Below are 16,086 nucleotides of genomic sequence, written 5' to 3'. Positions count from 1 at the left end.
ATGCTCAGTGTAATGATAGTTTCTACCAATGGCAAGTGAAGCAGTAGATGCTTAGTTGCAGGGACCAGTTGAGGCAAATGTTTGAACAGCGACAGAGCCTCTGCACCATGGGAACCTGAAAATCAACCACAGGGTATTCACCATTTCAATGTCTGCCAAGAGCAGAATCTTCAGTTTCTTAACCCATATCAACACCATACATCAATCCCCATCATCCACATTGAATTGTGATGAAATTAGAGAGGGAATAAGATGTAAACATTCTATAAGATATTTTTGCTGTAAGATTAGCAAAAAAAAAAAAAGAGAATATCTTAATAAAGCAATCCCATGAGCAAAAGGGCACAGCACTGATTTCAATGTGGCTTTACTTCTTAGTTTTTATACAAGTGAGTATAAAGAAATGTATGAAAGACAGTAATCTTAACCATGTCACCACAGAATCTGATTGGCAACCGTTAGGCCTGGAGTAAGGTTCAGCTTCAGTGAACGTGAACTTCTTGGCCCATATTCTCAATGAATTCAGAAGATTTGGGGGAAAGATGTAGTCCTTGCTTTAGTCATATTGGATGCTTTCTGAAGGTCAGAGCTATTTCTGGCCTTCAGTCTAAAGATTAAATCTTCTTGTTCAGCTCCACCACTCTTTGTGTCAAAAGGATTTGCCATGGTGAGGAACTTTGAGGATCAAATCTTCAATCTTTCTGGCTCCATTCTGGTGCTGCTGTGCCTGCTGCCATTCTTATTTGCGTTGTAAACAAGATTTTAATTGAAAATATATTTGTCAATACATTTCACACTGTATTATTTTGCACACACCTAGCCATCGTTTTAGTTAAATCTCATAATTTATCCAACGAAAATGAACACTAGCATGAGAATTGTCACCCTTCCTCACCTCCAACAAGCAAAAGTTCTTGATTAAAACAATATGATAATGTGGCAAATTAAGCATGTCTTTGGACTTATATGCAAAATCCAGTGGGGGGCTAGAAATCAGTTGAGAGAGTATTTTCTTTTAAATTTCATGCTTTGGCACCATTTCTCATGGACTGCATTTTCAAAAGCATTGGTGCGCTTTTGGAGATGTCCAACTTGCATGTTCTTTGATGTCTTCCCACTCAGCCTAACATGCTTGTATAAGGGGCCCATTTTCATGCATGCATGAGGGGCAGAATGTGCCAGGTTTGGGCACATACAGTATTGTGCCCAAAAGATAGTTTTGCCTTTGTGTGCTTTCCAAACGGAGGTCTGACCAACCTAGTTCCCCTGGTGTGCATGATGTGCGGTTGCAAGTTTTGTCCTGTGCTTAGTGGGCAGCACATGTCTGTCTCTCAAAAGGTCCCATTCTGCAGAACACATCTATGGCTTTGTGCATCTAAGCAATTGTTCTGTTGAGCACGTTCTTCATGGTATGGCATGTGACTTCTCAGCAGCACTGCCTGCATCCCACCTTCCAGAGGAAATAACTGCAAAAGTGGCTGTGGCTGCTGGAGAAAAAGGGGTTTTGCACGTGAAATAACCTGTTTAGAAGATGGGGACCAGGGAGGATGTATGTGGGCTTCTAATCCTGGCACGAATTGGGAAAGTGCCTTCCTGGTGAGATTGCTTCCTGACTGTCCTCACTCTCCTGTGCAAATAGAGGTCTGTCTGTGCTTCCCAGCTAATTTGGATCAACCTAGCAGCTTTCTTCAAAGAATGGATGGGGACAATCCCCAAGTCTATGTCTTTAGGCCCTTTACATGAGGAAGGGAGGCAGAAGCAAGCACTAGGTGGGATTTCAAAATGCTGCTGCTTTTCCTCGCATCCTTTGTTGATTTCCCCAACCTTGCTGCAAGTTGCAAACACTGTGTTTCCTAACCTCTCCAGCACTTCTGTGCCATTATCAGTGCATGCATGCACATGCACACTTTGAACTACGCTGACTCGCTTCTCCCCACCCATTTCTACACACACTTCCATTCCCCTGAGCATAGAGAACACACCTCTGCAACTGTACACAGCAAACAGAATGGGGTGGTAGAGTCCTATAATGGTAGAATTTTATTCTGTAAGTGAAAGAAGTATCTGCTTTACCCTGCTGGGTAAAAACATAGATAGGAAGCTGCCTGATGCCAGTCATATTGTTTGTCACAGCATTTTCTATTCTATTTGGTAGCAGCTGAGAGGAACTCAGGCCCAGATCTTTTCTTTCTGCTTGATTCCTTCTGGTAGGGATCTCTGCAGTATTTCCAATTCTGCTTTAACTGGTAATTCAAAGGATAAAATCCTGGAGCCTCTGCATAGAAAGTGTGCACTCTGTCATTGAGCAAGGGCTCTTTATCAGCTAACCTGGTTCTCTACCTGCAGGTTTTTCTTCTATTTAATTTGGCAAACATGTAAAAATCACTTACAGCATAAGGTGGTGTCGTTTGTTCTACTACTTCAGGTCTCTACCATCTGATTCTGCCGAATGTGTAGATCCAGCCAAAAGGGTAGCCTTGGACGTTTGACACATCCACCCTCTTTTTCATCCTAATTACATAGTTCAGCCGAGCTTGAAGGGGCCATCAGTGAAAGGATGGAATTGGGGGCTCTGCATCCCATTCGAACAGAAGGTTTATCCTTCATTTAGCCATATCTCAGATCTGGAGATTATCCATCAGATAAACTATTGAATCACTAAAATCAACTAAACTATCAATCTAACTACTGAGTGAACTCAGTTGGTGTAAGATTATGTTCTGACGGTGGCTTCAATGTTAATTACAGCTTGTAACTAGAACAGCCAAGAACCAATTTGATTGTGGAGTAAAAAGTGAGATGGGCAAGCTCCTGCGTTAATTCTGGGAGCGTATTCCTTTCTAAGCATCACTATCACAAGATCCAGTGAGCAAGAGATCTAATAAGTCTGCCCATTGAAACTCAACAAGCAGCTGCCACGCCACTGAACTGTCCATATGGTCTTTTTTGTTTTCAACAGTAACAAAATGATATTTCTCTGTCTCACTAAGATGTTCTTTGTATGTGTCCTGTTCCCTTTTCAAAACCCTTTTTGAATTTCTGCGTGATTCTCTCCAGTAGCAATCTCTCTGGTATTTCAGGAAAAAGGGAATCTATTCATAATTTCATTTCCTGTTGCTTCTTGTTTCTGTGCATGCTGCTGCATCTTCATAGCCCCTGTTTATACGGTCCCATTTTTTGAAGGTTTTGTTTTTATTTATTGTTTACCTTCATATGTTCTTTTTCCTGTCTTCTGCACCTTCCTCTTTATTTCTGTCCCCAATCATCTGAAAGTTTGCTAAAGAGTGGGTAAGTGTGTCCTACATTTTGTTTTCTTTTCTTCCAAGTTCCTGTTGTAGAATGTGACTGTTCCATTGAAAAAAAAGCAAACACTGAGCAGCTCAAACTAGCGAGGAACTTTAGTCAGTGCTAAGGGACCAATGTCTCACACTTCTAATTGCCCCTCACACTCCTTTGTTCCCTAAAGCACAATTTAGTATTTATAGCAGATCTGCCTATTCTAATGCTTTTTTGTTTTGTTTTGGTTTTTTTTTTTTTTTAGATTTCTTTTCGGTTGTATATTAACATTTTAAAATAACATTAGCGCAAACAAGTGGAAATAAATACAGTGACTAAGATCAGCACTTTCAATGTTTTATTTAATGTGGGGGAGAGGGAATGTGGAAGAAAATCATCATATATTAAATATTTTGTCTGTTCTTGGCAAAACAAAAGAATACACCATAGTGCTTGTTTAGTCACAAAAGGACTTTATTTTTAAAAAGGAAGTGTGTTTGTTACAAATTAGCTGAAAATGTTCCCATCTTCCTTGAAATCACACCCCTGTGTGATCATCTCAGAACAAAGTAAGTTTGATCTGGTCAGTATTTGGGTGGGGGATGGGGTGGAGGAGCTCTGGTTCTGTATAGAAAGTGACGTGGATGTTTTGTTGGTGTCAACCTTTTCTATGAGTTGGCATTGACTGAAGGCCCCAGCATGATCTCACTGGAGGGGTCCCAGTGCTGCACTTGCCATCTTTTGCATGACTCAGAACACCCATGTCTCAATCATTTTTACACTTGATCATAAAGGCCCCAATTCATTCAAGTGCCTAACAAGCACGTGAATTGGAACTCTACATACCTAGCTAATTTTATTTCCAAAGGTGGATTCTAAAACCTAAATTCTGCTTCTGGTCATTCATACTCAATGGCCCCACGTACTGAAGCTTGTCTGCTTCAATGTCACTCATCTATAGGTTTCCTCTGACTGACAACAGCTTTGCTGTGTGCCCAAAAACAGCTGCCATTGTGCTAGCCAGTGTGAGCTGTATTTCAAGTTATTATTTCAGTCTTAAAGAATGAGCATCTTATCCATAACTGTAAACAACAGATGTAATATGCTCTTTTACCGCTGGCACTCCCTTATTTTCATGATTTACGTATAGCAAAGAGATGCTAGACATTATCCTGCATGCATTTGATTCTCCTTAATGTTGGCTCAGCTGCATGCAGGGAATTAAAATTAGGATTTGACCAACATTCACAAAATCCTGTCAGAGGCTCCTTAGTAAAAGGCATTGTGTATATGTTAATTCATTACTGGCCACTACATTAGAACACATGTTAATCAACATTTAAATGCCATAGTCAATATCTACAGTAAAATAAAATAGCCACGTGTATTGCAATTGATGTATGCTAATAATATTTTACTCCCATTCTTCTTCCATCCTTAGCACCAGTACCATTCAAAAATAGATGAACTAATTGAAGAAACCGTCAAAGAAATGATAACACTCCTTGTAGCAAAGGTAACTTTCAACTTCAAGTGAAGTGATTCATGGTTAATAATACCCTTTAAAGGAAATGCACACACCCATTCCCATAAAAATGTGACACACTAGGACATTTAGATGGTTTGTTGTTTGTCATAGGAGAAATCATACATCACTTAGTCTTGATAGACTGAATATCTCATGATTGTATTCTATATAAAATGGAGTAGAAAAAAGGTATTCAACCTATAGTATATGGGTCACGATATAGATGTAACTTGTGTTTTTAGAACTTGATCACATCTTCAAGATTGCTGGTTATTTGTTCCTCACTGCTCCTTTACAGCCTTAGAACTCTGAAATTACTGTGGAAAGCATGACCTCTGAGTCGGCATCCCTTTTCTTCAGGTCTTCTCCTAAACCTCCCAGCACACATATCTGCATAGTTCCTTTTCCCCAACCCAAACTACCCCTTCTCTTTCTTTACCTTTCTACTTCAACAGCCACTGAATTTTCCATATAAAGTTTGGCCTAGTGGTTAAGGTGCTGGGCTAGAAACCAGGAGACTGAGAGTTCTGGTCCCGCCTTAGTCATGAAAGCCAGCTGGGTGACCTTGGGCCAGTCACTCTCTCTCAGCCCAAGAGCCAATCAGACGTGGTATGAGAGTTCTAGTCCCGCCTTAGGCGTGAAAGCCGGCTGGGTGACCTTGGGCCAATCCCTCTCTCTCAGCCCAACCCACCTTACAGGGTTGCTGTTGTGGAGAAAAGAGGAGGAGGAAGGAGTATTAGGTATGTTTGCCACCTTGAGTTATTTATAAAAAAAATAATAATAAAGGCAGGATAAAAATAAATAAAAAATAATAATAAATCCATAAAATCCCTTCAGGTCCCCAAAACCATTAAATGGCAGCTCATTCCAATTACCATGTTTGGTGGAAACAAGATTGACAGCCAAGATAGTGATGCAAGACATTTGAAAGTGCTGGAAGAACCTTTATTTGGGATTCTTTTCTGAGTATTGTAGTTCTTTAGGTAGTGGTGCTGACTTACCTTCATTCTCTTTTACTTTCAGTATTTCTGTACTTGCATTCTGCAGTTGTAAGATCACTTTCAAAAACTTCAGCAAAAATATTTGCTTGGTTAAGGAAATCTTCTTTTCCTACTGTTCCCTTTAAGCAAGATGAAATAAAAAATCCCTCCCCATAAGAAGACATTCATCATTTCAGACATTCATTAATCATAGAGCCACTTAGACTGGTACAATCTGCCATAAAAATCAGTAGCAATTGTGAGCCACCCAGAGTCATATATTTGAGATGGGTGGTTATATAAATTGAATGAATGAATGAATGAATGAATGAATGAATGAATGAATGAAGTTGGCAAGTGGTAGGTTTCATCTCTCTGGACATCTCATCCATGTCCTCAAAATCTGTTCATGGCTTTCAGAACATTATTTTCAACAAAAGATAAAATATAAATAAACAGAAAAAAAGTTGAGAAGAAAAGATCAAAAAGAAAGCAAAATTAAGAGTTTAGAAAAGAGAAAAGAAAAGAATAGACAAAGAATAACTTTTAACTTTCTTTGGTACAGATACAAATATAAAATGCATAAACCTCTTACTCTAAAATTAACAATAGTACACAATATTTCTATAATCATAAACAATTCTAATCATCAAATCCCAAAATTAAAGTTTCATTTCTTTCAGTTTCAAGTAAAAAGTCCAAAAGTGGTTTCCAAGTAGAAGCAAAGCAAGACAAAGCCTTTTCTTTAATCAAAGTAGTCAGTTGTGCCATTTCGGCCAATTCTATTAACTTCACCATCCATTCTTCCATTGTAGGTATTTGTAAGTCCTTCCACATATAACTGCATATAATAGTCTCGCTGCTGTTATCATACATAAGAACAAAGTCCCATGTTTTCTTTCGATCGGTTTACCCATCAAATCTAAAAGGAAAACCTCTGGTTTCAATTGTACATTTATTTTGATAATTCTCTGAATTAAAGTACATATCTGATCCAATATTTCTTAGCTTTCTTATATGTCCACCAAAGATGATAAAAAGTACCTTCTTGTTGATTAGTTAATATGCATTTTCATGCCTTTTTATTGATTGGATTTAGAATATATATTTTGGAGTATTGCATTTTATATATTTTTTATTGGTTTGGACCAGTTTGTGACATCTATATTATCTGTGCTCCTCTTACTTATTAATTCCCAGTTACTTGGTAATTCCATCAGTCATTCTATCCAGCTGCAAAAGGAAATGGGTATGATGTAAATGCTAAGATATTCTAAAACAAAGCATTCTTTATACTCCTTGTGAACCTTTAGTACATGTATTAATGCCATCAAAGGACAGATGCTTGGTGACCAGTCCCTTAATTCAGATCTAGACATTTGCCAAGTCTGTCACATTAATTTATGTTTATAAACTCTGGCATTACACTGGAACAGTGTGTCTGTTCTTAATGGAAGACATTTGAAAGGAAAAGCTAAAAAGTTCTAGGAATTCAACATATACAAAGCTACTACAACCACTTCTATAGCAAAAGAGCAGTTGGTCTATCAGTAACGACATATACTGTCATGACTAAGCAAAGACCACGCCGAGATGAGGAGAAAGTCTCTAGTGTTTTATTACTGCTATTGTAGACAGAAAATCCTACCAAACTGAAGAAGTGTGGGAAAACCCAGAAAGATAAACCCCAAAACTCAAGGTGGGTCTGTTCTGGGTTTCTTTGAATGACAGCTCAAAGTCTCTAAACTACGCATGCGTTTTCCCCCCTGGATAGGGGCCCCCTCCTGCTCACCATCAGTACTCATGACATATACTAGTTCTAATTCTAATAACTGGAAATAAGTGTACATTTAATTGATTGTGTCCTATCTTAGAGTGAAAAACCACGCTGAGACGGTAGCTTGAGTCTCTAGTGTTTATTGTTCTACTCTACTAGACAGAAAATTCTGCCAGACTGAAAGGCCGTGGGAAACCCTCACAGATTAAACCCAAAACTCAAGGCGGGTCTGCTCTGAGTTTCTTCGAAGGAAAGTTCAGAGTCTCTAAACTACACATACGTTTTTCCCCCTGGATAGGGGCCCCCTCCTGCTCAGGACAGGTCCATGTCAACTCTTAGCAACAATATAGATAAGACTTCTCCAAAATGATGCAGGAAGGGCCCTAAGCTGGCCCTTCATGTCTTCCAACAATACATCCTTCACTGCTGTACTCTTCTTTCCTTCCATGTTTCCCTGCATTGTAGACTTCTCAAGAGAGCCAGGTCATGGCATAAAGTGTCCACAAAAAGATAATTTAAGTCTGGGCATTTGTGCCTTGAGTGAGAATTCTGGATTAATTTTTCCCCCTTGCCTATTCCTGGGCATTCTCAGCAGTCTTCTCCAAACCCAAAGCTCCAAGGCACCAATACCCTTTCTGTCCTGCTTCTTCAAAGTCTAACTTTTACTTCCATAGTGTAAGTTTCACTGGGCAAACCATTCCTTGCACAATTCTACTCCTTGTAGGTATAGTCAGGTTATGACATGCCCATTTATTTTCATCAGCACAAAGAAAGAAGGTGGAAGCTGAAACGTTTTGCCTTAAAGTTTTAAAAAAAAGTGTTCACATTGTTTGTAAGTATTGATCAAAGTACCACATTGTCTTCTGCGAAGTCTGTTTGTAGCTAACAGTTAATCTATGTGCTCTTGAATTAAAGCTATCGGGTGCAAAAAAAGAGGGCAGACTGTCCTTTGTTCTTTTTATGAAGTCATTCCATGATGTGAAACTATTATTTAAAGTCAATTAAATAGTCATCGGCAATAACAGCATTACATGCCAGAATAATCAATAAGTTCCTATAATAAACACATCTTGGCTTCTCTCACTTTTGCAATTGATTACTCTTTACTAATTAGAGAACGAGTGTTTTTTAATCTAAGTGTATCAGTTGACATATATTTGAGCGATGGTCCTATTCAGAAGACTGAGGAGAGAGTTATAAAATCCCATTTGCACCAGTAGACTGCTGGCTTGCTCAGTTGTCATGATTTGATGAAGAAGAGCTTCTACTTTGGGATTTATTTCTTTTCTCTGTGCTTGAAATTTCTATTTTTTCAGTTTGTCACCATCCTGGAAGGAGTGCTGGCCAAGCTATCAAGATATGATGAAGGGACATTGTTTTCTTCTTTCCTCTCATTTACTGTAAGTTGGTTTGCTAACACTTGGAGTTGGAATAACTTGGAGTATTCTGACAATCTTTCATTGTTATTCCCTGAAATACCTGTGAATATGTAGGGACCTAAATAGAGTTTAGAAAGCAAGAATTAGATTGTTGGAGTTCAGCACTTTGCTTTCAAGGACTTCTGATTGCCTGGTTAAGAAAAAAGAGGGGACAAGAAGAGATGGCCTCTATTACCCAGGGCTGGTTCGTGATATTTTCCTGCCTGAAGCAAAGGGCTATGTGACTTTCTTTGCCTATTCAGGATACAGATTCTGACTGGAATAGTAGCTGATGAGATGGCATCTTCCATATTTGAGACGCTTTACTGGCTCAGGAGAGATCATGTAGCATATACCATTGACCCACCAACCAGAGGAGAACACTTAGGGAGCTCAGATAAAGTAGCTTGGAGGGTAGTCACTGTTGATCCCCAGCAGCTACCACCTAAAGTGGGTACCTCGTGGGAAAGCCTGTCCTGCTTATTAATACTGCCTAATAAAGGAGAGGGGGCCCATAGCTGGCAGAACGTAAATAGATGGAGAGTATTTGTGACTTGGAGAAGTTGAAAGACTGAGTAGAGGGGATTCTGGGGTAGGAAAGGAAGTAGAAAGCAAGAAGAACTGTTTTGAGAGTCATGAGGGAGAGAGAGCTGGGAGCAAACAACCAAGCTCAGAGAGGACTTTATAGTAAATTTTCTTAGGTTTCAAGAGAAGAATAAAAACTACCAAAAAAAAAAAACTACAAAGAAAGAAAAAAAACTAAAAAAGTGCAGAAACACGAGAATTTTTTTTCAAATTTACAAAAAGATGTGGTTTCTGACTTTTAACAGCAAGGATATACAAAAATTTCCATAATCAATCTCTTACTCTATATTAAACCAAAACACCACATTATTTCTGTAAGTCATTCCACTTTAACCCATAATAAAAATCACTAAGTACAGTTACTCCTCCCCCTTATATTAAAATAAAGAAAAAAAAAGTTCATATAAACCTCCTAAACATCTTTCTTCCCTCCAAAAGATAAAAATATTTAATTATTCCCTTCCTACCACTATTTTATACATTTCAACCTAATATAATAAGAATCAAATTAAAAAGCACATAAGTTGTCTGCTATTATACTTAATAGTACAACAATTTTAACAATCCCAATCTTAATAAACCCAAAAAACAAAGACAATTCAGAACAGTAATTCCATATCTTTAAAAGGGACTAACATCAATAAAATCCTTAAAGCAAACCAGATAAACATTCTTTAACCCTAATACAAGTTTTAATAATTTGAATCTTAATAAACCCAAAAAACAAAGCCAATTCAAAACAGTAAATCCAAATCTTTAAAGGCAAGTAGCATCAATCAAATCCTTAAAGCAAACCAGATGAACATTCTTCAACCCTTATCCCACTTCGAAATAAACCAAAGCATTTACATATCCCCACAATGTGCACAGAGCTTTCTCCTTGAAAAGATCAGACAGCCCAACTGCCCCCCTCAAAGATTCTAGGTTCTTTTCATGGCATTCCACCAGGAGATCAATTTTACTTAAGGCAGATTGCTCTGTCCCTTAGATTTCTCCAGCTCCACTATCCAGTCTTCATCCAGCATCTCGATAAAAATCCCAATCTCAGTCTTAAAAAAAACTTTTCTATCGCTCTTAAATTCCTCAGTTTCATCCACCACATCCCCAACCTGAAGGCACATTTTAGATCTCATATTTTCTATGATGTCCTGGATATCTTGCATAAAAGGTTGATAGAAGTCAGAAGAAATCTGTTTAAAATCCTGGTGAAAGTCTGAAAGAATCTATTTGAAATCCTCCATGTCTCACGCAGTAGATTATGGCGCCCCCTAGGACCTTAACCAGTGAAAGTCGAAGATATGAAAGGATTCCGGAATGTGTCTACATAAGCGAAAGTGAGATATGCAGACAGTTCCCCAGGGAAAGTAGAAGCAGAAAACTGAAAGTTCAAAACAGCAGATTCAATGAGTAAGAAAATGCTAATATCTTCAAATTTAGTACAAAAATAATAACAGGAAGACAATTGTTTAGTCTCAATCTTTGGAATTTCCTTTGGAAGGAGAATGAAATCCAAAACTTAAAAGATTTTTTTTTTTTAAAAGTAATCCCAAAAATCATGTTAAGCACCAAGAGAAGCAGCTTCTCTTTGCTGTAAAAAGCCTCTCTTGGGGTACATATACTTTTTAAAAAATACAAATTGGTGATTTAGAAATGGGGTGGCCAGTCTTAAGGCTACAGTGCAGCTTGGAAAGTGATGAAATCCCCACCCACCAGCTGGCTCTTACCAGTCGAAAGCAAAACGCTGTTTCCGATCTTCTGGCTGGAAGCAGCCGTCCGGAGGACAGATGGGATGATTCCAGGTAATCTCCTTGATCCAGAGAACATTTCTGGGCTTCAGGAAAACCTGCCTGAGCCGGAAAAAAATTACCGCGTTGTCAGCTCTGCCCGCTGAACCAGCGGGCACAGCTATTCAGACCGCCATTCCACTGGAAGCCTAGAGAGCTGTGAATAGGACTTTATGTGGTGTATGGGATACAGTTGGTTTGTGTACTTGGGGTCTATATGTGTCCATGTTTAGGGATGTGATCATAAGAAAGGGGGAGGGGAGGGAGAAATTATGAGAGTTGATCCAGCACAACTGAAAGGCACTAAGTTGGAAAAAGCATAATAGAGTCTTTATTTTATCTTATATTACATATTAATTCTTCAGAAGCCTGTATAAACTGCTCTCCAAGATACATTTTCAAGCTGCTTTAAAATATAGCTAAAACAAGAAATCAAGGAGAAAAATAAAATATAACTCCATTAAATCTAGTAAAACCAACATTTGTTCATTGCTGCACACTATCACAGAGAATTTTTCAGAGAAAAAAAACAGAGCCAAATAAGCTCACTGAAACTTGTTTCAAATTAATCAAATTAATCCTTAGAACTTCTGCCCCAAAAAGGGAAAATTGCAACTAAATTTTTGAAACTCATCCGGGCGGTCTTGGGAAACGCATCTGCTGCCATTTCCCTCCCTGAATGCCAGCTAAGTTTGATTAAGAGAATAAAATGGCTATTGGACATTTTCTTTCTCAAGCCCAAGGAAAAGAGTTGGGTCCAATTTCCACTCATGCTCCAGAAGTACACCTTGCACACCCATCCTCAGCTTCTTTGTTACTCTATTCCAACGTTTCTCAACCTTTCGACCCTGGAGGAACCCTTGAAATATTTTTCAGGCCTTGGGGAACCCCTGCACATTCAGGCTCAAGTATAGGCCAGAAGTTACAACATTATTATATTCATTTCGTATGTAGGCCTGTATATATGCATGAACAGTGTTCTCAAACTGAAAATGAAGAATAAAGCTTACCTCTGTAATGTGAAGTTGCCTGAAGTTGAAATAATTTTTTAAGTAAATCTCCCAGGGAACCCTAGTGACCTCCTGCGGAACCCTAGGGCTCCACAGAACCCTAGTTGAGAAACCCTGGTCTATTCTGTTCCGTGGCACAAATAAAAATATCAACATCAAAACAAGAATGTACATTCTGCCCCTGTTACTGGAAGCACCAAGTGCTGCCTTTCACATAATCATAAAACCTCATAATATTATTAGTAGAGATTTCCACAGAATGGAAAAGATACAGAATGCAGCTGACAGGAAAAGATATTACTGCTTCAAATTAGCAAAACCCAATGAGGCAATACCCACTGAAAGCTCATTGAGATGGAAGTATCTTTGTGTGCTGGAGAAAGAAAGAAATTTCAGCCAGCAATTTCTTTTCTCCAAGTTCAACTTCTGATTTCAATCTGAGTTAGGAAATAATGTGTTGGCTTGTTGTGCTTGCTTTTTTCTTTGAGACAACTAGCAGCAAAGGATAAAGAAGAGCTGCTTTTGAGGATTTGGAATTAACAGCATCAGCTCTACAAAACCATTTTCTCTGGATCCACTTTCTTCTTTTCTGGTATCTCGCAGTATTGTCTAAACAGCAAGGAATTGATGTCCCAGTGCACTGCAGTGTGGTCAATGGAATTTGGAGAACATCTAGCTAGTACTTAATTCAGAGAGACAGTCCTAAAACCCTGGATGCTTTGGCCTTCAGTGATCAGCAAAGGAAATGCATATTACTGTGAGCTGTACAGCCTGAACTTAACTTTCTGCTGTGATTACGAAGGGTTTTTTTTCAGTCTACATGTAATGCCAAAACCAAGAACTCAAAACACTGCTGGCAGATGTGCCTTTAAAAGTTGGGAGCTGAAGATAAAATGCCCAAAACCTCCCCTTGCTCTAGTCATATGCAAGTCCCTGATACCTTGGTCATTAAAAATCACCATATTTTGGAGGCAAGTCTATCCCATATCTTCAGTATGGAAATAATGTCATTGACCAACATTTTAGGGTTGTTGAAATGACTCTAACAAGAACATGGTTCAACTTTCCACCCTAAAGCAGGATATACAGTAAATGCTAACAAATAGTAATGGTAGAATATCAGGCTATTGGGATTACTGAGTGACTAAGGATGCCTGTGATCCAGCATTCTTGGGCTGCCTATTGATGGCATAATTCTTGTAGACTCATTGGAGTCCGTCCTTCTGGAAGATTCCATAAAGCAAGCAGCAGAAAAACCTCCTGAGTGAGGTGTGTTTTGTTTGATCAGCAGAAAAGGCACATCCATGGGATCATAGAAATATAACAAAGCCTCTCAAGAGAGGGTTATCTCTGTAGGGGGAGATGGGGCAGTGAAACAACCAGAGGAGGAACAACACTGACCAGTCATGGTGAATAAAGAGAAAGGGAAAAAGAATCACAGCAGGATGGCTACCCTTACTGGAAAGACATTTAATAATGCCACTGATGATTGGATATTATATCTCAACCAGCATGCTGGCTAGGGAATTCTGGGAGTTGAAGTCCAGACATCTTAATGTTGCCAAGGTTGAGAAACACTGTTATGTACAGAGAGACTTGAACATTTTGAGGCAAATGAGATGGCTGATGAAATAGAAGTGCCTATTTTACTGAGTTTTATGGAAGCCAAACATATGGCTTATTAAGAAGAATAACATCCACACAAAATTGTTGCAGTTCAGCAGTTCAGCTGTGCAGGACTAGTAAAACTGATGCAGTAACATTTGGCACCAAAGCCATTACTGAATGCAGGGCATTTCAGATTTCATGAGTGCAAGCAAAACATCTGTGGCAGCATATGCAGCTAAACTTAAAAGCAATATTTGCAAATGGCTAAATGATGTATTAAGAGATCAGCTAGTCTGTGGAATTCTGAAAGAAAAGACTGAGAAAAAAAGACTTGTAACAGACAGTTTAATATTTAATAGAGAATTTGAAATTGTTTCTTCTATGGAAGATGCTGCTGGAGGTACTATACAGCTGCAGCTAGAAGTAAAAGCAAATATGAACAAGCTTGTAAAAGCAAATATGAACAATAGCATACTGTACAAACAGGAAGTAACGGGTCAAAATGAACTGTGCTATTGTTGTGGCAAAGGTTCACACACAAGAGAAAAATGTCCTTAAAACAGGACCTATTCAGAAACCTGTTGCTCAGAGAAAACAAACCATTTGTTAAAGCCAAACAACCAAGCTATTACTTTAAAAGGAATGCAGTGTTGCATACCATAAATGAAGAATTTGATAATACAGCTGAGATGGGAATAGCTAAGACCAGCAACATGGCTCACACCTGAAACAAATTGTAAATAACATAAAAATGAATGTAGTTGGAGTCTGGTTCTGCTGTATCAGCATATCATAGCATGAATATGGGCAGCACTTCAGAGATGCTAAACTAAAGCCATCCAAAATACATCCTAAACTAGAGTTGAACACTAAATAAGATATTGGTTAATACATTTACATTAGACCATTGACCCCTGTTTGAGTTAGAATCGATAGCTTGTTTTAATTCATCCAGAAGATAAAAGCAAAGGAAAAAAGGAGGATGAGGATGAGTCATGTGGTCTTAACAACTCTTGACCACCTGTTACACTATGGTTTAACAAACTGAGAATTGAACAACTGAATAGGCCCCTCAGATAAGAAGTTATTGAGAGACATCCCCTATGCTAATGATATTATTCCTAAAGAAAGCTTTAGGACAAACATGTTAGCGTAATTTTCTAGAAGTTTATTATCATTGAGAATAACCAGAAATTATGTTACTACAGTCCACTCAGTCCTCCATTATATAGGTAAATATATAATTCCATAAGAGAGAAAAAAAATTGTAGTTAGAGCATTTTTTAAAAAAACTCAAAACAAGCAGCTTTCTACCAACTTCTTTTATCAAACATTGTTCGGTTTCTTAGGAAATGACATGTCACCAGGGCTCTTATGACAAGCCGTTTTATCACCTAGTAGGATACATTCATTTTCAATCCTTGCTGTGAAATCTATCTTAAAATGAATGCATCCGTTGTCCTAATAGCATTCACACTGACCACATCATTATAAAGTACTGCTTGGGGTTTTTTTTCTTTCTATATGAGGTATCATTCCATATTTGGTTGGATAGCTGAAGTAAGATGCTTTCTCCAGTCGGTAATGTTCCTTGGACCAGGTAGTCCAGTTATTAAATAGGTATCTTTGCCTATGAAATGAATTGCACCCAGCCGATGACACCTGCCAAGGATCCATTTAATCTGAAGAGTCTTTTCTCTTTGAAGAGGGGGGAAAAATGAATTCCTACATTAATTAAACCAGAGAATGTATTTTACCCTTGGGAGAGGTTACAGGCAATCTTATTTTTGTTCTGCACAAATTGTTGCCATAAACTGAGAAATTTCATGGGAAAAATCACATCATTCCCGAAGTGCTGCAGCCTAGCCAAAAAAATAAAGTCATTAATTAAAAATAAAAGTCACACAACACCCAGCATGTGGAAACTGCCATCCATCTAGCCAAAGTTTGCACTGAAGAAAAACAAGCAGTTGTGGTTGATTGGTTGTTGTTATTGTTGTTGTTGTTGCTTTAAAGCTTGTACAAGAAATTGAGATGGGAATGTGGAGCACCTACTGAATTATTGCTGTATTTTAGCTTTTATCTGCTGTATTTTAGCTTTTATCTGAATTTATCATGAC

At 38.4% G+C, this 16,086-nt stretch overlaps 1 protein-coding gene across 4 annotated transcripts in view; it reads left to right on the top strand.

Annotated features, from left to right (window-relative positions):
- CADPS (calcium dependent secretion activator) overlaps nucleotides 1-16,086 on the top strand; it is a 393,346-nt gene that overhangs the window by 310,821 nt on the left and 66,439 nt on the right. For all 4 annotated transcript variants that reach the window (XM_063291524.1, XM_063291525.1, XM_063291523.1 and 1 more), the window contains 2 exons: nucleotides 4,718-4,792; nucleotides 8,878-8,961. In XM_063291524.1, the coding sequence (XP_063147594.1) occupies nucleotides 4,718-4,792; nucleotides 8,878-8,961 (159 nt within the window). The remainder of the gene's footprint in view (nucleotides 1-4,717; nucleotides 4,793-8,877; nucleotides 8,962-16,086) is intronic.

The sequence above is a fragment of the Candoia aspera genome, chromosome 2 (genome assembly GCF_035149785.1).
Source record: "Candoia aspera isolate rCanAsp1 chromosome 2, rCanAsp1.hap2, whole genome shotgun sequence".
Taxonomy (NCBI): Eukaryota; Metazoa; Chordata; class Lepidosauria; order Squamata; family Boidae; genus Candoia; species Candoia aspera.
The sequence above is the reverse complement of the archived record's forward strand: the minus strand, read 5'-3'. Positions and strand labels throughout refer to the sequence as shown.